The 21174-nt window shown below is 45.6% G+C and overlaps 2 protein-coding genes across 2 annotated transcripts in view; one reads left to right on the forward strand and one right to left on the reverse strand.

Moving 5' to 3' along the window:
* Positions 1–21174, reverse strand: part of LOC134351189 (myelin-associated glycoprotein-like) — a 469309-nt gene that overhangs the window by 420274 nt on the left and 27861 nt on the right.
* Positions 1–21174, forward strand: part of LOC134350225 (sialic acid-binding Ig-like lectin 10) — a 52283-nt gene that overhangs the window by 14014 nt on the left and 17095 nt on the right. The window contains exons 5-8 of the mRNA XM_063055233.1: positions 5934–6215; positions 8580–8861; positions 16953–17234; positions 19338–19619. Coding sequence (XP_062911303.1) covers positions 5934–6215; positions 8580–8861; positions 16953–17234; positions 19338–19619 — 1128 coding nt within the window. The remainder of the gene's footprint in view (positions 1–5933; positions 6216–8579; positions 8862–16952; positions 17235–19337; positions 19620–21174) is intronic.

Genomic DNA, 21174 nt, shown 5'->3' on the forward strand with positions numbered 1-21174 from the left:
ATGCAAAATATTTATTTAGCTCATCTGCCATCTCCTTCTCCTGTTATTATTTCTCCAACCTCATTTTCTAATGGTCTTATATCGATTCTCAACTCTATTTTTCTTTTTATATACTTCACAATTCTTTTTCTATCCCTTTGATATTGTTTGCTAGCTTGCTCTCATATTTCATATTTTCCCTCATAATGGTTCTTTAGTTTCTCTTTGTAACTTTTTTTTATATAAGCTTCCCAATCCCATATGTTCCCACTAATTTTTGCTTTTTTGTATGCTCTCTGTTTCGCTTTTACATTAGCTTTGACTTCCTTTGTCAGCCATGATTGTACTATTTTGCCATTTGAGTATTTCTTTGATTTTGGAATACACCTATCCTGCATCTTCCTCAATTTTCCCAGAAACTCAAGCCATTATTGCTCTGCTGTCATGCGTGCCAGCATCTCCTTCCTATCTACTTTGGCCAACTCCTCTCTCATACCATTGCAATTTCCTTTACTGAAATACTGCTCTGTAAGACTTTGCTTTCTCCCTATCAAATTTCAAGTTGAGCTCAACCAAATTATGATCACTCCATCCTAAGGGTTCCTCTACCGTCAGCTTCCAAATCACCTCATTTACATAACACCCAATCCAGTATAATCCAGATAATCTCCGAGTACGCTCAATGACAAACTGCTTTAAAAAGCCATCTTGTAGGCATTCAACACATTCACTATCTTGAGAACTATTACGAACCTGATTTTCCCAACCTACCCGCTTGTTAAAATCTCCCAGGTCTATCATAATGTTTCCCTTTTGACACACCATTTCTATTTCCCATTGTAATCGGTAGTCCACATCCCAGTTACTGTTTGGAGGCCTGAATGCAACTGCCAACAGGGTCCTTTTACCCTTTCAATTTGTTTACTCAACCCCCAAGAATTCTCCATCTTCTGATCCGATGTCACATCTTTCTAATGATTTGATGCCATAATTAACCAGAAGAGTCACACCATCCCCTCCACCTACCTTCCTATCCCACCAATACAATATGTAACCTTGGACATTCAGCTCCCAACTACAACCATCCTTCAGGCCGATTCACTGATGGACACACCATCATACCTGACAATCTGTAAAAGTGCAAATAGATCATCCACCTTATTTTTTATACTCCATGCATTGAGATATCTCACTTTGAGTACTGTATTGGTTACTTTTTTTGACTCTGCATCCCTAATTCACTGATACTCACCCTGCTGGCTGCAATTTTGTCTTTCTTGGCAGTCTGACTGCATGCTATCTTTGCTTTTTTGCCATCCATCCTATCCTGACTCGCTTCACTCTGGTTCCCATCCCCCTGACAAATTAGTTTAAACCTTCTCCAACAGTTATAACAAACCTGCCTGCAAGAATATTAGTCTCCCTTGGATTCCTTTTCTACAGGTCATACCTCCCCCAAGCCAACGATCCAAGAACCTGAAGCCCTGCCACCTGCATCAACTTCTCAACCATGCATCTATCTGCCAAATCATCCTGTTTTAACTCTCACTGGCATGTGGCACAGGTCCATTCCAGAAATTACTACCCTGGATGTCCAGATTCTCAGCTTTTTGCCTCACTCTCTAAATTCTGTCTTCAGGACCTCTTTGTTTTTCCTTCCTATGTCATTGGTACCAATATTTATCAAGACATCTAGTTGCTCTCCCTCCTCCAAAATGCTCTGGATACAAACCGAGATGCCCCTGACCCTGGAACCGGGGAGGCAACAAACCATCCAGGTGTCCTGTTCACATCCACAGAATCTCCTGTCTGTTCCCCTGACTACTGATGCCCCAATCACTACCGCTCCCTTCTTCTCCCTCTTTCCCTTCTGCACCATGGACCCATGTTCAGTGCCAGTAAACCAGCAGGCTGTAAAGAAAGCTAATGGCATGCTGGCCTTCACAACAAGAGGAATTGAGTACAAGAGCGAAGAGGTCCTTCTGCAGCTGTACAGGGCCCTGGTGAGACCACACCTGGAGTACTCTGTGTAGTTTTGGTCTCCAAATTTGAGGGAGGACATTCTTGCTATTAAGGGAGTGCAGCGTAGGTTCACAAGGTTAATTCCTGGGATGGCAGGACTGTCATGTGTCAAAAGATTGGAGCGACTGGGCTTGTATACTCTGGAATTTAGAAGGCTGAGAGGGGATCTTATTGAAACGTATAAGGTTATTACGGGATTGGACACGCTGGAGGCAGGAAGCATGTTCCCACATGTTCCCACAGAGGCCACAGTTTAAGAATAAAGGGTAGGACATTTACAATGGAGTTGAGGAAAAACTTTTTCACCCAGAGAGTGGTGGATGTATGGAATGCTCTGCCCCAGAAGGCTGTGGAGGCAAAGTCTCTGGATGTTTTCAAGAAAGAGATGGATAGAGCTCTTAAAAATAGTGGAATAAAAGGTTATGGGGATAAGGCAGGAACTGGATACTGATTGTGGATGATCAGCCATGATCACAGTGAATGGCGGTGCTGGCTCAAAGGGCCGAATGGCCTACTCCTGCACCTGTTGTCTGTTGTCTATGGGTTTCCATGGCATTCCTCTGGAAGGTCATCCCCCACAACAGTATCCAAAACGGTATACTTATTATTGGGAGGAATGGCCACAGGGATGCTCTGCACTAACTGTCTTTCCACATGTCCATGTCTCCTGACAGTCACTGAACTACCCTCCTCCTGCAACCTAGGGGTGACCAGTTCCCTGCAACTCTAATTGATAATCTCCTCACTCTCCTGGACAAACCAAAGGCCATCGCCAGCTGTTCCTCCAGATCCCTAACATGGTCTTCGTGGAACCGCAGCTGGACGGACTTCATGCAGATGCAGTTCCCTGGGAAGCTCTGGGTCTCCCATAACTTCAACATCCAGCATGAAGAACATACAATGGCCATTTAATCTACATTAAGTGCACCTGACACAGCAAAAAAAAGAGAAACTTAACAAAAACTTACCCAGAGCTAAAGCCTCTTCCGAGCTGTAGTCTCCTTTAGCCAAAGCCTGTCACTCGCACTCTCACCACTGGTCCACATTCAACAATGGTCGCTCTGCTTGTCCCTTCTGTACTTTTATTTACTCCTCCCTGCGCTGCTCCTCTCACTGACTAGGACGCCGGGATGACACAGAACGCCCGCGAAGCCTTCCTTTTAAACAAGCATCTCCGATCTGCCATAAACCTCCTCACTGTTCGCTGCTCCTACCGCGGACTGGGCCGCCGGCATGACCGATGCTGAGGGCCGCTGGGCTCTAAACCTACCGGGCCATCTGAAACAATCTCAGTAGCGGCCGTCAGCATCGTCCTCCAGATACTGCAGCTTTACCAAAGCATCGACCTTCAGATACTGCAGCTTTACCAAAGCATCGTCCTTCACCTGCCGACCTTGGGGCAGGGCTTGTTCCCCGCCAGCACCCAGAGCTACGGCGCCATTCACCAGCCCGGAGGGCGCATGCTCAGGAGATGCCGCCGCGGCAGCGGGCTTTTGTACAGTCGGACTATCCTCCAGCTCTGGGGAGACATACTCTGAGCATCCGGCTTTAACTGAAGGGTAAAACCATCCCTTCGTGTGACCCATAGTCTCCTTCAGATCACAAACGTGCAGACCTCTATTTCGGATGTGTCTGCAGCCACCGGCACCAGGCTTTCCCGGCCTTTACTGGAACTCAGAGGCCTTGGGGCCCTTCGGGTCCGGTTTAACAGGAACTGTCCGCCTCTTCGCAGGGGTAGAAGCCTCGGGATGTTTCTTGTTTTTCCTTGCCTTCCTAGCATCCTAGGTTTATGCCTTCGTGATAGAGTTAGCAGTTTGGCCGTTACGAAAATGCCCAAACTATTTGCATCGCGTGCGGCTGGTAGCCATGGAATCGTATAACATTACCCCTGAAATTGTACCTGAAAGCAGCCCTCGACATCCCCACCCCGCTCCAGCTGTATGAGTAGACGGCGAGGAAAGGAGAACAGGTGGTTAAATCCCCGCGGAGGTGCCCTGTAGCGCAATGGAGTTATTGTATATTTAACCGCACTTCACCCAGAGAGTTCTGGTGGGGAGGAGGGCCACATCAGCGATAGTGGACGTCTGAAAATATAACCATCTGCAGAGGGACCAACATTGGTTCCACCGTAATGGAAACCGTCCCCGCCTGTAACTCCCTACTGAGGACAAGAAACAAAGACCGCAGATAGAAAATGGTCTTCCCGTTCAATTTCCCAGATGCAACAACACATTCACGACCTCAGCTGTCTCAGCCATGGTTTTCAAACGTCATGCCTACTGACTGAAGTTGATACAGTACAATACACCATTTTTCCAGCCATTACTCTGAAAGGGTGACCCACTTCGCGAGATGTAACCCAGAGCCCGCAGTCTCCGCATACGACTGCGATGCCGACATCTTGGAGCTGCACGACTCCACGACGGTCATAGCTCAGTCCAAAATTCGATAGCGCCGCTGGGATTAAACACAGCGAGACCCCGGCAAATAATCTCTCAAAAAGTAACAGTTCAGAGAGGAAAGGGAAATGGGAGTTATCCGTTGATAGACTGGGGTATCGGTCTGGTTGGAAAACCTTAGCGCCATCCGTGCTGCTGCAAAGACAAAGGTGTCTCCCGGGTCAGTCCGCTCTTCCTCCGGCCGCTCTGAAGTCTTCTCAATCGCCCAGGGCTCGGCAAGCTAAACGAGAGGGTTTTCCGCTGTTTCAAAACGGAATTAATCCGTTCCAGCTCCGGACAAAGTTAAAGACGCGAACTTTGGCAATCCGTCAGCTGCAGCCACTGCTCAGCGCACGAGAAACACGGACCGAAAACTTCAAAAACCGAGTCCTCGCATAAAAGAAACCGCTCTAGTCCACTGTCAATATGACACCCACACTCCCAAAACCTTCTGGAGGTCTCGAAACCCGTTCTTTTAGGACTTTGCCGCTGTTCAACTTTAGGAGACAGATCTCTAACAGTGTGACCCTCCTCAGTATTGCCGCTGGTCCAGCGTGGCTCTTCCTCAGTATCGCCCCTCCGACAGTGTGACTCTTCCTCAGTATTTCACCTCCTGCAGTGTGACTTTTCCCCAGTATCGCCCCTCTCACAATGTGAGCCTCCATCAGTACTGTCCCTCCCACAGTGTGACCCTATGTCAGTATCACCCCCCCCTCCGACAATACGGCACTCCCTCGGTGTGACAATGATCCACTGATGATGCTCAGCACTGTATCCTTGCCCACGTCGCTCCCTCAGCATTGTCTCTCCGATACCACACTGTCCCTCCTTTCTGCACTTCAATCTGGACAACACTTTCACCGTGATCAGTATAGGGCTGTCCTTGGCTGTGAGCTTGTGATCAGGAATTTGGACCATGGACCGTATGACCTTGGAGCAGAATTAGGCCACTTGGTGAATTGACTTTTCCAGGCAAATTCCATCATGGCTGACTTGTTATCCCTCTCAACCCCATTCTCTTGTCTTCTCCATAATATTTGACACCCTAAGCAAGAACCTGTTAACCTCCGTTTTAAATATACCCAATGGCTTGTCCTCCACAGCCGACTGTGGTAATGACCAACACAGAGTCACCACCCTCTGGCTAAAGAATTGTCTCCTCATCTGCTTTCTATATATTCTGAAGCTATTCCCTCTGGTCCTTGACCTGCACGCTACAGGAAACATTATCTCCACGTCCTCCCGGTGTACGCTTTCAATATTCACTAAGTTTCAATGAGATTCCCCCTCATTCTTATAAGCTCCAGTGAGTATCGGCCCAGAGCCATCAAATGCTCCTTATACACGCAAGTCCACAAAGACCTGTCTCCAACTCACTCCGTGATCTCTTGTTGTGCAGTCGTGTCCCAACAGGGCCCGCTCACTTTTAAAACTGATTTATGATATTTTATTGTCTCGAAACTGTTGCACTGTTAACCATCTGTTTGTCTTTAGACGCCCCACAGAATCTCTCAGTCACTTCTACCAACAGCGTGAACAATTCCTGGGTGAATATGAAGGAAGGGATTCCTACATCGATCTTTTGCTCCGTCCAGAGCTTCCCAGCATCGAACCTGAGGTGGAAACATCTCGGGGTCACACTGAACAGAACTCGTTCCAGCAACAAGCTGTGGCTGGAGTTTCCTCAGGTGACACCCCAGCAGGCCGGAGACTATCGGTGTGTGGCAAAGAATAAACACGGGACTGCGGAGGGGGCAGTGACCGTCACTGTGGAATGTGAGTGGGTGGACATCGCCCAACAGTTCTCTCTAAATTTATTTATCTATTTATTGCGATATGGCGCTGAAAGGCTGTCCAGACCTTCGAGCCACACCGCCACGCAATCCTATAGTTTAATCCTAACTTAATCACGGGACAGTTTACACCAGCTCCACACGTGTGTGATCACACAAGGAAATGTGATGCATACACACACGTGGTTAACTACAGAAGCCCACATTGATAGAACACGTGCAAGTACACACTAAGTTTACAGATGTGCTTCCAAGATGCAGGCACATTATCAGACACAGATTTACCCTCACACGTTCCCCCTCACCCTCTCTCTTTGTTCTCAGTTTCTTTCACTCTTCCTGCATTAAACATTTCCCCCTCGACCCTCAATTATTGCCTACACATCATTCCATCCCCTCCTCCAGCACACTCCCTTACTCCCCTCTCTCTCACTCCTCCCTCTAGCTCATTCCGTCAGTGAATCCGCAGATCTACAAGGCACACAAGCACGTGATGACACACACAGCAGCATGTGACCATTTACTCACTTGTCTCAAACACACATGTGCGAGGGAGAGATATATATTAGTTTGTTTATTATCACGGGCCATCACGGGGTATCAATGCCGCAAAAACATCTTCTCGCAGCAACAGCAGAGTTTCAATATAGACACGATGAATGTGAATTAACATACATTTCATCAACAAAATAAATAAAACAAAGTGGGTGGGTTCAGGAACGTATGGCCGTGGAAATAAGTTGTTGTCAGACCTCGCACAGGTGTTAATAAGGCACACAAACATGGATTTACATTTCAATGTAAGCATGCCCTCACGTGGTTGAAACACACATATTCGTAGACATGAACACACAAACACAGTCACACACTCTTACCTGGAGAAAGAGAGAGAGCGAGAATGAGAGAGAATCGTATAGAACTCATTCAGGCATACACACACCTATACCTTGGCCCTTACTGTGGGACAGATTGATCCCACCTGTATTGCCTGCTCTCACTCTGTCTCATCTTCTAAGCTCAGTTTGATTTTCATGGATATCATGTGCCACAAACACCAGCCATGGGACCCTGGTGATGTTGCTCTGCCCTCTCCAGAAACCTTCAGCACTTTCCCATGTTACCCATCACTCCCCACTTCACCTAACACAGGGGGTGAGCAAGGCTGACCAACAGGAAGAATGAACTGACACTGATATCCCACAAACCCAACCTTCCTCACCCCACCCATATCTCCAGTGTCCCACATCTACCACGAAATGGCCGAGGTTATGACGAGCCATCGTTTGGAGCTTCCGACAGAATGAAGAAGTTGTAAGGATGAGGAAAGTTCCTTCTTGTTGTCCATGAGCCCAGCTTCACGGCTCATGGGTCCTTTTAATTTGCCAGTTCCTAAGTTAAAATGTCCTAAGTTGCTGTTGTTGTGAATAGAGAATAAGGTTGCCAAAAGATTGGGTGGGAGACAGATCAGATGCAGATTGGGGCAGAGAAGTGCCAGATGGAGATGAATTGAGGCACGTGTGGAGTGTTGCAGTTTGGAAGATCATGTCTAACGTGACGAGAACAGTTAATGGCAGGACCCTTAACAATGTTGATGATCAGCAGAATCTGCAGATGTGAGTTCATAGCTCCAAAAAGTTTAATGGGGTGGGGAAGAAGGTGTAAGGCATGTTTGCCTTTATGAGTTCCAGAGTTGTGAAGTTACGTTAGAGCTGAATAAAGTTTTGATTAGACCCCATGTGAAGAATTACATTCAGTTCTGTTCACCACATTATTGGAAGGGTAGAGAGGGTGAAGAAAAGGATGCCATCTGGATGACAGAGCATGAGAAATAAGGAAAGGTTGGACATAAGACTGTTTTCTCCAGAGACTGAGTGGAGAACTCAGGGCAAAAATAGACGGTTGGTATCTTTTACCTAGGGTTGTAATGTTCAATATTGGAGGCCATGCATCGAAGGCAGGAAGGCATAAATGCAATGAAGATTCACAGGACAAGTTTCCTTTTTATACAGCAAGTTGAAGGAGCCCGCAATGTTCTGTTGGGGGCGTGGTGAAAATAGAGGTGTTTCAAAGGCACTAAGCTAGGCATATGAATATGAAGGGATTTGAGGGATATGGACATTTTGTAAGCAGAATAGGTTAGCTTAGTTAGCGATATTGTTTCTAGAATAATTCTCTCACGATAACACCATGAGCCACAGGGGCTGTTCCTGAGCTGTACTCTTCCACATTCTATGTACATTGGAACGCATTGCAAAGATGGAGTGGAATTGATTGTAGAAATCATTCAGGTGGAATCTTGTTCTACACCGTGTGTTCTCATACATAACTCTTTATTTGTCTTTATTAGATGCCCCACAGAATCTCACAATCATTTCTCCCAACAACATGAACAATTCCTGGGTGAATATGAAAGAAGGCTTTCCTACATTGATCCTTTGCTCTGTCCAGAGTTTCCCAGTGTCAAATCTAACATGGAGACATCACGGTGTCACACTGAACACAACAAGTTCCAGCAACGAACTGTGGCTGGAGTTTCCTCAGGTGACACCCCAGCAGGCAGGAGTCTATGAGTGTGTGGCAGAGAATGAACACGGGACAGCGGAGAGAGCCATCACCCTCAGTGTGGAGTGTAAGTGGATGCATTGCTACATCCCTAAGTACAAATGCAAAGTCAGTGGACTTTTTATCCTTCGATACACAGACACAATCAGTGGCCACTTTATTAAGTATCTGTACGCCTGCTCGTTAATACAAATATCTAATCAGCGAATCATGTGTCAGCAACTCAATGCATAAAAGCATGCAGACATGGTTAAGGGATTCTGTTGTTGTTCAGAGCAAATTTTGGAATGGAGAAGAAATTTGTTCGAAGTGACTTTAACCGTTGTCTGCAGGCATACTCAGGAATCCATAGAACAGTAACTGTTAACTGTAAACAAACTGTGCAAATGCAGACAGAAATAACACTTACTAAGTAACGAGCCTGAAATAACAGTATCCAGAGTCCTTAAATGAGTGTAGCTATCCCTTCTTGTTCAAGATTCTGATGATTTCGGGATCTGCTAATCTTCTGGAATTTTCACGCACAACAGTCTTTAGAGTTTACAGAGAATGGTGTGAAAAACAAACAGAAAAAAATGCAATGAGTGGTAGTTCTGTGGGCGAGAACACTTGTTAATGAGAGCACAACGAAATCTGCAGATGCTGAAAATTCAAGCAACACACAAAAAATGCTGGTGGAACGCAGCAGGCTAGACAGCACCCACAGGAAGAAGCACACTCAACGTTTCGGGCCAAAACCTTTCATCAGGACTAACTGGAAGAAGAGATAGTAATAGATTTGAAAGTGGGAGGGGGAAGAGAGAACCAAAATGATAGGAGAAGATATGAAGAGGAGAGATAAAGCTCAGAGCTGGAAAGTTGATTGGCAAAAGGGATAGAAGGCTGGAGATGGGAGAGGATCATGGGACGGGAGGCCAAGGGAGAAAGAAAGGGGGAGAGGAGCACCAGAGGAAAATGGAGAGCAGGCAAGGAGTTATTGTGAGAGGGACAGAGAGAGAGAAAAAGGTGGGGGGGGGGAGATAAATAAGTAAATAAATAAGGGATGGGGTAAGAAGGGGAGGAGCGGCATTAATGCAAGTTAGAGAAGTAACCCACCCTGCTCTCATGACTATACCCCTCCCGCACACGAAACCACCATGGTGGGCTTCACGGTTGAATAGATGAGAAGACAGCTGAAACGTCTCAACCCAAGCAAGGCTGCAGGACTGGATGGTGTAAGTACCAGGGTGTTCAAAGCCTGTGCCCCTCAGCTATGTGGAGTACTTCGCCATGTATTCAACCTGAGCCTGAGGCTCTGGAGAGTTCCTGTACTGTGGAAGATGTCCTGCCTCGTCCCTGTGCCGAAGACACCACGCCCTAGCGGCCTCAATGACTACAGACCGGTGGCATTGACCTCCCACATCATGAAGACCCTGGAGAGACTTGTTCTGGAGCTGCTCCGACCTATGGTCAGGCCACACTTAGATCCCCTCCAGTTCACCTACCAGCCCCGACTAGGAGTTGAGAATGCTATCATCTACCTGCTGAACCGTGTCTACGCCCACCTGGACAAGCCAGCGAGCACTGTGAGGGTCATGTTTTTTTGACTTCTCCAGTGTGTTCAACACCACCTGCCCTGCTCTGCTGAGGGAGAAGCTGACAGCGATGCAGGTGGATGCTTCCCTGGTATCATGGATTCTTGATTACCTGACTGGCAGACCACAGTACGTGTGCTTGCAACACTGTGTGTCCGACAGAGTGATCAGCAGCACCGGGGCTCCACAGGGGACTGTCTTGTCTCCCTTTCTCTTCACCAGTTACACCTCGGACTTCAACTACTGCACAGAGTCTTGTCATCTTCAGAGGTTTTCTGATGACTCTGCCATAGTTGGATGCATCAGCAAGGGAGATCAGGTTGAGTACAGGGCTACGGTAGGAAACTTTGTCACATGGTGTGAGCAGAATTATCTGCAGCTTAATGTGAAAAAGACTAAGGAGCTGGTGGTAGACCTGAGGAGAGCTAAGGTACCGATGACCCCTGGTTCCATCCAGGGGGTCAGTGTGGACATGGTGGAGGATTACAAATACCTGGGGATACGAATTGACAATAAACTGGACTGGTCAAAGAACACTGAGGCTGTCTACAAGAAGGGTCAGGGCCGTCTCTATTTCCTGAGGAGACTTAGGTCCTTTAACACCTTTGGACGATGCTGAGGATGTTCCACAAGTCTGTGGTGGCCAGTGCTATCATGTGTGCTGTTGTGTGCTAGGGCAGCAGGCTTAGGGTAGCAGACACCAACAGAATCAACAAACTCATTCGTAATGCCAGTGATATTGTGGGGATGGAACTGTACTCTCTCACAGTGGTGTCTGAAAAGAGGATGCTGTCTAAGGTGCATGCCATCTTGGTCAATGTCTCCTATCCACTACATAACAGAAACATAGAAAATAGGTGCAGGAGTAGGCCATTCAGCCCTTCGAGCCTGCACCGCCATTTATTATGATCAGACTCATTCCTCCGAGATGCAGCACAGAGCGTCATAGGAAGTCATTCCTGCCTGTGGCCATCAAACTTTACAGCACCTCCCTTGGAGGGTGAGACACCTTGAGCCAATAGGCTGGTCCTGGACTTATTTCATAGAACATAGAATAGTACAGCACAGTACAGGCCCTTCGGCCCACAATGTTGTGCCGACTCTCAAACCCTGCCTCCCATATAAGCCCCCACCTTAAATTCCTCCATATACCTGTCTAGTCGGGTCTCTAAAACTTCACTAGTGTATCTGCCTCCACCATTGACTCAGGCAGTGCATTCCACACACTAACCACGCTCTGAGTAAAAAACCTTCCTCTAATATCCCCCTTCAACTTCCCACCCCCTACCTGGGTTTTGAGCAATGAGGAAGGGTTAATTAGCAATCTTGTCATGAGAGGCCCCTTGGGTAAGAGTGACCATAATATGGTGGAATTCTTCATTAAGACGGAGAGTGACATAGTTAATTCAGAAAGAAAGGTTCTGAACTTAAAGAGGGGTAACTTTGAAGGTATGAGACGTGAATTAGCTAAGATAGACTGGCAAATGACACTTAAAAGATTGACGGTGGATATGCAATGGCAAGCATTTAAAGATTGCATGGATGAACTACAACAATTGTTCATCCCAGTTTGGCAAAAGAATAAATCAAGGAAGGTAGTGCACCCATGGCTGACAAGAGAAATTAGGGATAGTATCAATCCCAAAGAAGAAGCGTACAAATTAGCCAGAATAAGTGGCTCACCTGAGGACTGGGAGAAATTCAGAGTTCAGCAGAGGAGGACAAAGGGCTTAATTAGGAAGGGGAAAAAAGATTATGAGAGAAAACTGGCAGAGAACATAAAAACTGACTGTAAAAGCTTTTATAGATGTGTAAAAAGGAAAAGACTGGTAAAGACAAATGTAGGTCCCCTAAGACAGAAACAGGTGAATTTATTATGGGGAGCAAGGACATGGCAGACCAATTGAATAATTACTTTGGTTCTGTCTTCACTAAGAAGGACATAAATAATCTTCCAGAAATAGTAGGGGACAGAGGGTCCAGTGAGATGGAGGAACTGAGCGAAATACATGTTAGTAGGGAAGTGGTGTTAGGTAAATTGAAGGGATTAAAGGCAGATAAATCCCCAGGGCCAGATGGTCTGCATCCCAAAGTGCTTAAGGAAGTAGCCCAAGAAATAGTGGATGCATTAGTGATAATTTTTCAAAAATTGTTAGATTCTGGACTAGTTCCTGAGGATTGGAGAGTGGCTAATGTAACCCCTCTTTTTAAAAAAGGAGGGAGAGAGAAACCAGGGAATTATAGACCGGTTAGCCTAACGTCGGGAGTGGGGAAACTGCTGGAGTCAGTTATCAAAGATGTGATAACAGCACATTTGGAAAGCGGTGAAATGATCGGACAAAGTCAGCATGGATTTGTGAAAGGAAAATCATGTCTGACGAATCTCATAGAATTTTTTGAGGATGTAACTAGTAGAGTGGATAGGGGAGAACCAGTGGATGTGGTATATTTGGATTTTCAAAAGGCTTTTGACAAGGTCCCACACAGGAGATTAGTGTGCAAACTTAAAGCACACGGTATTGGGGGTAAGGTATTGATGTGGATAGAAAATTGGTTAGCAGACAGGAAGCAAAGAGTGGGAATAAATGGGACCTTTTCAGAATGGCAGGCAGTGACTAGTGGGGTAACGCAAGGCTCAGTGCTGGGACCCCAGTTGTTTACAATATATATTAATGACTTGGATGAGGGAATTAAATGCAGCATCTCCAAGTTTGCGGATGACACGAAGCTGGGCGGCAGTGTTAGCTGTGAGGAGGATGCTAAGAGGATGCAGGGTGACTGGGCAAATTCATGGCAGATGCAATTTAATGTGGATAAATGTGAAGTTATCCACTTTGGTGGCAAAAATAGGAAAACAGATTATTATCTGAATGGTGGCCGATTAGGAAAAGGGGAGGTGCAACGAGACCTGGGTGTCATTATACACCAGTCATTGAAAGTGGGCATGCAGGTACAGCAGGCGGTGAAAAAGGCAAATGGTATGCTGGCATTTATAGCGAAAGGATTCGAGTACAGGAGCAGGGAGGTACTACTGCAGTTGTACAAGGCCTTGGTGAGACTACATATGGAGTATTGTGTGCAGTTTTGGTCCCCTAATCTGAGGAAAGACATCCTTGCCATAGAGGGAGTGCAAAGAAGGTTCACCAGATTTATTCCTGGGATGGCAGGACTTTCATATGAAGAAAGACTGGATGAACTGGGCTTGTACTTGTTGGAATTTAGAAGATTGAGGGGGGATCTGATTGAAACGTATAAAATCCTAAAGGGATTGGACAGGCTAGATGCAGGAAGATTGTTCCTGATGTTGAGGAAGTCCAGAATGAGGGGTCACAGTTTGAGGATAAGGGGGAAGCCTTTTACCACTGAGATTAGGAAAAACTTCTTCACACAGAGAGTGGTGAATCTGTGGAATTCTGTGCCACAGGAAACAGTTGAGGCCAGTTCATTGGCTATATTTAAGAGGGAGTTAGATATGGCCCTTGTGGCTACGGGGATCAGGGGGTATGGAGGGAAGGCTGGTGCAGGGTTCTGAGTTGGATGATCAGCCATGATCATAATAAATGGCGGTGCAGGCTTGAAGGGCTGAATGGCCTACTCCTGCACCTATTTTCTATGTTTCTATGTTAAAGCCATGTCCTCTTGTATTGAGCAGTAGTGCCCTGGGGAAAAGGTGCTGGCTATCCACTCTATCTATTCCTCTTATTATCTTGTACACCTCTATCATGTCCCCTCTCGTCCTCTTTCTCTCCAAAGAGTAAAGCCCTAGCTCCCTTAATCTCTGATCATAATGCATACTCTCTAAACCAGGCAGCATCCTGGTAAATCTGCTCTGTACCCTTTCCAATGCTTCCACATCCTTCCTATAGTGAGTTGACCAGAGCTGGACACAGTACTCCAAGTGTGGCCTAACCAGAGTTTTATAGAGCTGCATCATTACATCGCGACTCTTAAACTCTGTCCCTCGACTTATGAAAGCTAACACCCCATAAGCTTTCTTAACTACCCTATCTACCTGCGAGGCAACTTTCAGGGATCTGTGGACATATACTCCAAGATCCCTCTGCTCCTCCGCACTACCAAGTATCCTGCCATGTACTTTGTACTTTCCCTTGGAGTTTGTCCTTCCAAAGTGTACCACCTCACACTTCTCCAGGTTGAACTCCATCTGCCACTTCTCAGCCCACTTCTGCATCCTATCAATGTCTATCTGCAATCTTCAACAATCCTCTACACTATCTACAACACCACCAACCTTTCTGTCATCTGCAAACTTGCCAACCCACCTTCTATCCCCACATCCAGGTCGTTAATAAAAATCACGAAAAGTAGAGGTTCCAGAACAGATCCTTGTGGGACACCACTAGTCACAACCCTCCAACCTGAATGTACTCCCTCCACCACGACCCTCTGCCTTCTGCAGGGAAGCCAATTCTGAATCCACCTGGCCAAACTTCCCTGGATCCCATGCCTTCTGACTTTCTGAATAAGCCTACCATGTGGAACCTTGTCAAATGCCTTACTAAAATCCATATAGATCACATCCACTGCACTACTCTCATCTATATGCCTGGTCACCTCCTCAGGCTTGTTAGACACGATCTGCCCTTCACAAAGCCATGCTGACTGTCCCTGATCAGACCATGATTCTGTAAATGCCCATAGATCCTATCTCTAAGAATCTTTTTCAACAGCTTTCCCACCACAGATGTAAGGCTCACTGGTCTATAATTACCCGGACTATCCCTACTACCTTTTTTGAACAAGGGGACAATATTCGACTCCCTCCAATCCTCCAGTACCATTCCCATGAACAACGAGGACATAAAGATCCTAGCCAGAGGCTCAGCAATCTCTTCCCTCGCCTCGTGGAGCAGCTTAGGGAATATTCAATCAGGCCCCGGGGACTTATCCGTCTAATGTATTTTAACAACTCCAACACCTCCTCTCCCTTAATATGAACATGTTCCAGAACATCAACCTCACTCATTTTGTCCTCACCGTCATCAAGTTCCCTCTCATTGGTGAATACCGAAGAGAAGTATTCATTGAGGACCTCGCTCACTTCCACAGCCTCCAGGCACACCTTCCCACCTTTATCTCTAATCGGTCCTAACTTCACTCTTGTCATCCATTTATTCTTCACATAATTGAAGAATGCCTTGGGGTCTTTCTTTACTCTACTTGACAAGCCCTTCTCATGCCCCCTTCTTGCTCTTGGCCCCTTCTTAAGCTCCTTTCTTGTTTCCCTATATTCTTCAATAGACCCATCTGATCCTTGCTTCCTAAACCTCATGTATGCTGCCTTCTTCCACCTGACTAGATTTTCCACCTCACTTGTCACCCATGGTTCCTTCACCCTACCATTCTTTATCTTCCTCACCGGGACAAATTTATCCGTAACATCATACAAGAGATCTCTAAACATCGACCACATGTCCATAGTACATTTCCCTGCAAAAACATCATCCCAATTCACACCCGCAAGTTCTAGCCTTATAGCCTCATAATTTGCCCTTCCCCAATTAAAAATTTTCCTGACCTCTCTGATTCTATCCTTTTGCATGATAATGCTAAAGGCCAGGGATCGGTGGTCACTCTCCCCCAGATGCTCACCCACTGAGAGATCTGTGACCTGACCCGTTTCATTACCTAGTGCTAGATCTAGTATGGCATTCCCCCTCGTCTGCCTGTGCACTACTTAACAATCCATCCTGGACACACTTAACAAATTCCGCCCCATCTAAACCCTTGGAACTAATCAGGTGCCAATCAATATTAGGGAAGTTAAAGCCACCCGTGATAAGAACCCTGTTATTTTTGCACCTTTCCAAAATCTGCTTCCCAATCTGCTCCTCTGTATCTCTGCTGCTACCAGGGGTCCTATAGAATACCCCCAGTAGGGTAACTGCTCCCTTCCTGTTCCTGCCTTCCACCCATACTGACTCAAAAGAGGATCTGCTACATTACCCACCCTTTCTGTAGCTGTAATAGTATCCCCGACCAGTAATGCCACCCTTCCTCCCCTTCCCACCCCATCCCTTTTAAAACACTGAAATCCAGGAATATTGAGAATCCATTCCTGCCCTGGTGCCAGCCAAGTCTCTGTAATGGCCAATACATCATAATTCCATGTGTGTATCCAAGCTCTCAGTTCATCAGCTTTGTTCCTGATGCTTCTTGCATTGAGGTACACACACTTCAGCCCTTCTACCTTACTATCTTTACACCGTTTATTCTGCTTCCCTTTCCTCAAAGCCTCTCTATATGTCAGATCTGGCTTTACTCCATGCACTTCTTTCACTGTGTATCGCTCCGGGTCCCATCCCCCTTGCAAATTAGTTTAAACCCTCCCGAACCATGCTAGCAAACCTACCTGTCTCTATTGTTTATATTGTTTCTAGAATAATTCTCTCACTATAACGTCATGAGCCACAGGGGCTGTTCCTGAGCTGTACTCTTCCACATTCTATGTACATTGGAACGCATTGCAAAAATGGAGTGGAATTGATTGCAGAAATTATTCAGGTGGAATCTTGTTCTACACGATGTGCTCTCATACTTAACTCTTTATTTGTCTTTATTAGATGCCCCACAGAATCTCTCAATCACTTCTCCCAACAACATGAACAATTCCCGGGTGAATATGAAGGAAGGGGTTCATACATCGATCCTCTGCTCTGTCCAGAGTTTCCCAGTGTCTAATCTAACATGGAGACATCTCGGGGTCACACTGAACACAACAAGTTCCAGAAATGAACTATGGCTGGAGTTTCCTCAGGTGACACCCCAGCAGGCTGGAGTCTATGAGTGTGTGGCGGAGAATGAACACGGGACAGCGAAGAGGGCCATCACCCTCACTGTCGAGTGTAAGTGGATGCATTGCAACATTTCTAAGTACAAACTCAAGGTCAGCGGACTATTTATCTTCCGATAAACGATGCACACTCAGTGGCCACTTTATTTAGTACCTCTACACCTACTCGTTAATGCAAATCTCTAATCAGTGAATCATGTGTTGGTAACTCAATGCATAAAAGCATGCAGACGTGGTTAAGAGATTCCATTGTTGTTCAGACCAAATATTGGAATGGGGAAGAAATACAATCAAAGTGACTTTAACCATGGAGTGATTGTTGGTGTCAGACAGGGTGGTTTTAGTACAAAGTCAAAGGTGAGATTTATTATCAGAGTACATACGTGTCACCGCATACAACCATGATATTCTTTCTCTGCAGGCAGACTTAGGAAATCTATGGAGCAGTAACTGTAAACTGTAAACATCAGGAGCTGCTATCTGTAAACAAACTGTGCAAATGCAGATGTTAATAACTCTTAGTAAATAACGAACATGAAATAACAGTATATAGAGTCCTTAAATGAGTGTAAATATCTTCTTTTGTTCAAGAACCTAATGATTTCAGAAATTCCGGATCTCTGGAGTTTGCACACACAATAATCTTTAGAGTTTACAGAGATGGCGTGAAAAACAAACAGAAAACAATTGACTGAGTAGCAGATCTGCTGGTGAAAACACTTTCGTAATGAGAGAGGTCAGACTGGTTCAATCTGACATGAAGGGGACAGTAATTCAAACAATCACACGTTACAGCAGTGATATGCAGTAGAACTCTGTCTGACCTCTGGGCTCAGTTCAGATGCTCATAGAATATCAGTTGCCACAAACACCAGACACGGGACCCTGGTGATGTTGCTCTGCCCTTTCCAGAGACTTTCAGCACCTCCCCGTGGAACCCATCTCTCCCCACTTTACCTAACACGGGGCTGAGCAAGGCTGACCAACAGGAAGAATGAACTGACCCTGATATCCCGCAAACCCAAACTCCCTCACCCCACTCACACCTACAGCAGAATAGCTGAGTTAATGATGAGTAGCTGTTTAGAAGCTTCCAACAGATTGGAGAAGTTGTGAGGATGTGAGAAGTTCCTTGTTGTGGACATGAGCCCAGCGTCCCAGCTTGTGGGCCAATTTAATTTGCCATTTCCTAAATTGGGATTGCTGTAGATAATGAAAAAGGTTTCCAAAAGATTATGTGGGACATAGATCAGATGCAGACTGGGGCAGAGAAGTGGCAGATGGAGATCAATTGAGGCAAGTGTGAGGTGTTGCAGTTTGGAAGATCAGGTGTAAAGTGACAGGAACTTTTAATGGCAGGACCCTTAACAATGTTGATAATCAGGAGAATCTGGAGATGTGCGTTCATAGCTGCCAACAGTTTGATAGAGTGTTAAAGAAAGTGTGAGGCATGTTTGCCTTTATGAGTTCCAGAGTTGTGAATTTAAGTTAGAACTGAAGAAAGTTTTGGTTAGACCCCATGTGAGGTATTGCGTTCAGTTCTGTTCACCGCATTATAGGAAGGGCGTAGAGGCTTTGGAGAGGGTGAAGAAGAGGTTGCTGTCTGGATGACAGAGCATGAGCAATAAGGAACTGTTGGAAATATAGATTGTTTTCTCCAGAGACTGAGTGGAGATATCAGCTCAAAATAGACGGTTGGTATCTTTTATCTTGGGTTGTAATGCTCAATACTGGAGGCCATGCAACAAAGGCAAGAAGGCGTAAATGCAAAGAAGATTCACAGGACAAGTTTCCTTTTTATACAGCGAGCTGAGGGAGCCTGCAATGTTCTGTCAGGGATGGTGGTGAAGGTAGAGCTATTTCAAAGGCACTACGATGGGCATATGAATGTGCAGGGAATGGAGGGATATGGACATTTTGTAGGCAGAATAGGTTAGCTTAGTTAGGGATTTGGATTCTAGAATAATTCTCTCACCGTAACATTATGAGCTCCAAGGGCTGTTCCTGAGCTGAACTTTTCCACATTCTATGTACATTGGAACATATTGCAAAGGTGGAATGGAATTGATTGCAGAAATCATTCAGCTGATTGACACGTGGAATCTCGTTCTACACCGTGTGTGATCATACTTAACTCTTTATTTGTCCTTATTAGATGCCCCACAGAATCTCTCAATCACTTCTCCCAACAACGTGAACAATTCCTGGGTGAATATGAAGGAAGGGGTTCATACATCGATCCTCTGCTCTGTTCAGAGTTTCCCAGTGTCTAATCTAACGTGGAGACATCTCGGTGTCACACTGAACACAACAAATTCCAGCAACGAGCTGTGGCTGCAGTTTCCTCAGGTGACACCCCAGCAGGCTGGAGTCTATGAGTGTCTGGCAGAGAATGAACATGGGACAGCGGAGAGGGCCATCACCCTCAGTGTGGAGTGTAAGTGGATGCATTGCTACATCCCTAAGTACAAATGCAAAGTCAGTGGACTATTTATCCTTCGATACACAGACACAATCAGTGGCCACTTTATAATGTACCTGTACACCTGCTCGTTAATGCAAATATCTAACCAGTGAATGATGTGTTGGTAACTCAATGCAGAAAAGCATGCAGACGTGGTTAAGAGATTCCATTGTTGTTCAGACCAAATATTGGAATTGGGAAGAAATACAATCAAAGTGACTTTAACCATGGAGTGATTGTTGGTGTCAGACAGGGTGGTTTTAGTACAAAGTCAAAGGTGAGATTTATTATCAGAGTACATACGTGTCACCGCATACAACCATGATATTCTTTCTCTGCAGGCAGACTTAGGAAATCTATGGAGCAGTAACTGTAAACTGTAAACATCAGGAGCTGCTATCTGTAAACAAACTGTGCAAATGCAGACGTTAATAACTCTTAGTAAATAACGAACATGAAATAACAGTATACAGAGTCCTTAAATGAGTGTAAATATCTTCTTTTGTTTAAGAGCCTAATGATTTCAGAAATTCCTGATCTCTGGAGTTTGCACACACAATAATCTTCAGAGTTTACAGAGATGGCGTGAAAAACAAATAGAAAACAATTCACTGAGTAGCAGTTCTGCGGGTGAAAACACTTTCTTAATGAGAGAGGTCAGACTGGTTCAATCTGACATGAAGGGGACAGTAACTCAAACAATCACACGTTACAGCAGTGATATGCAGTAGAACTCTGTCTGACCTCTGGGCTCATTTCAGATGCTTATAGAATATCAGTTGCCACAAACACCAGACACGGGACCCTGGTGATGTTGCTCTGCCCTTTCCAGAGACTTTCAGCACCTCCCCGTGGAACCCATCTCTCCCCACTTTACCTAACACGGGGTTGAGCAAGGCTGACCAACAGGAAGAATGAACTGACCCTGATATCCCGCAAACCCAAACTCCCTCACCCCACCCACACCTACCACAGAACAGCTGAGTTAATGATGAGTAGCTGTTTAGAAGCTTCCAACAGATTGGAGAAGTTGTGAGGATGTGAGAAGTTCCTTGTTGTGGACATGAGCCCAGCATCCCAGCTTGTGGGCCCATTTAATTTGCCATTTCCTAAATTGGGATTGCTGTAGATAATGAAAAAGGTTTCCAAAAGATTATGTGGGACATAGATCAGATGCAGACTGGGGCAGAGAAGTGGCAGATGGAGATCAATTGAGGCAAGTGTGAGGTGTTGCAGTTTGGAAGATCAGGTGTAAAGTGACAGGAACTTTTAATGGCAGGACCCTTAACAATGTTGATAATCAGGAGAATCTGGAGATGTGCGTTCATAGCTGCCAACAGTTTGATAGAGTGGTAAAGAAAGTGTGAGGCATGTTTGCCTTTATGAGTTCCAGAGTTGTGAATTTAAGTTAGAACTGAAGAAAGTTTGGTTAGACCCCATGTGAGGTATTGCGTTCAGATCTGTTCACCGCATTATAGGAAGGGCATAGAGGCTTTGGAGAGGGTGAAGAAGAGGTTGCTGTCTGGAT

This window comes from Mobula hypostoma, chromosome 8, assembly GCF_963921235.1.
Source record: "Mobula hypostoma chromosome 8, sMobHyp1.1, whole genome shotgun sequence".
NCBI classification, from domain to species: Eukaryota; Metazoa; Chordata; class Chondrichthyes; order Myliobatiformes; family Myliobatidae; genus Mobula; species Mobula hypostoma.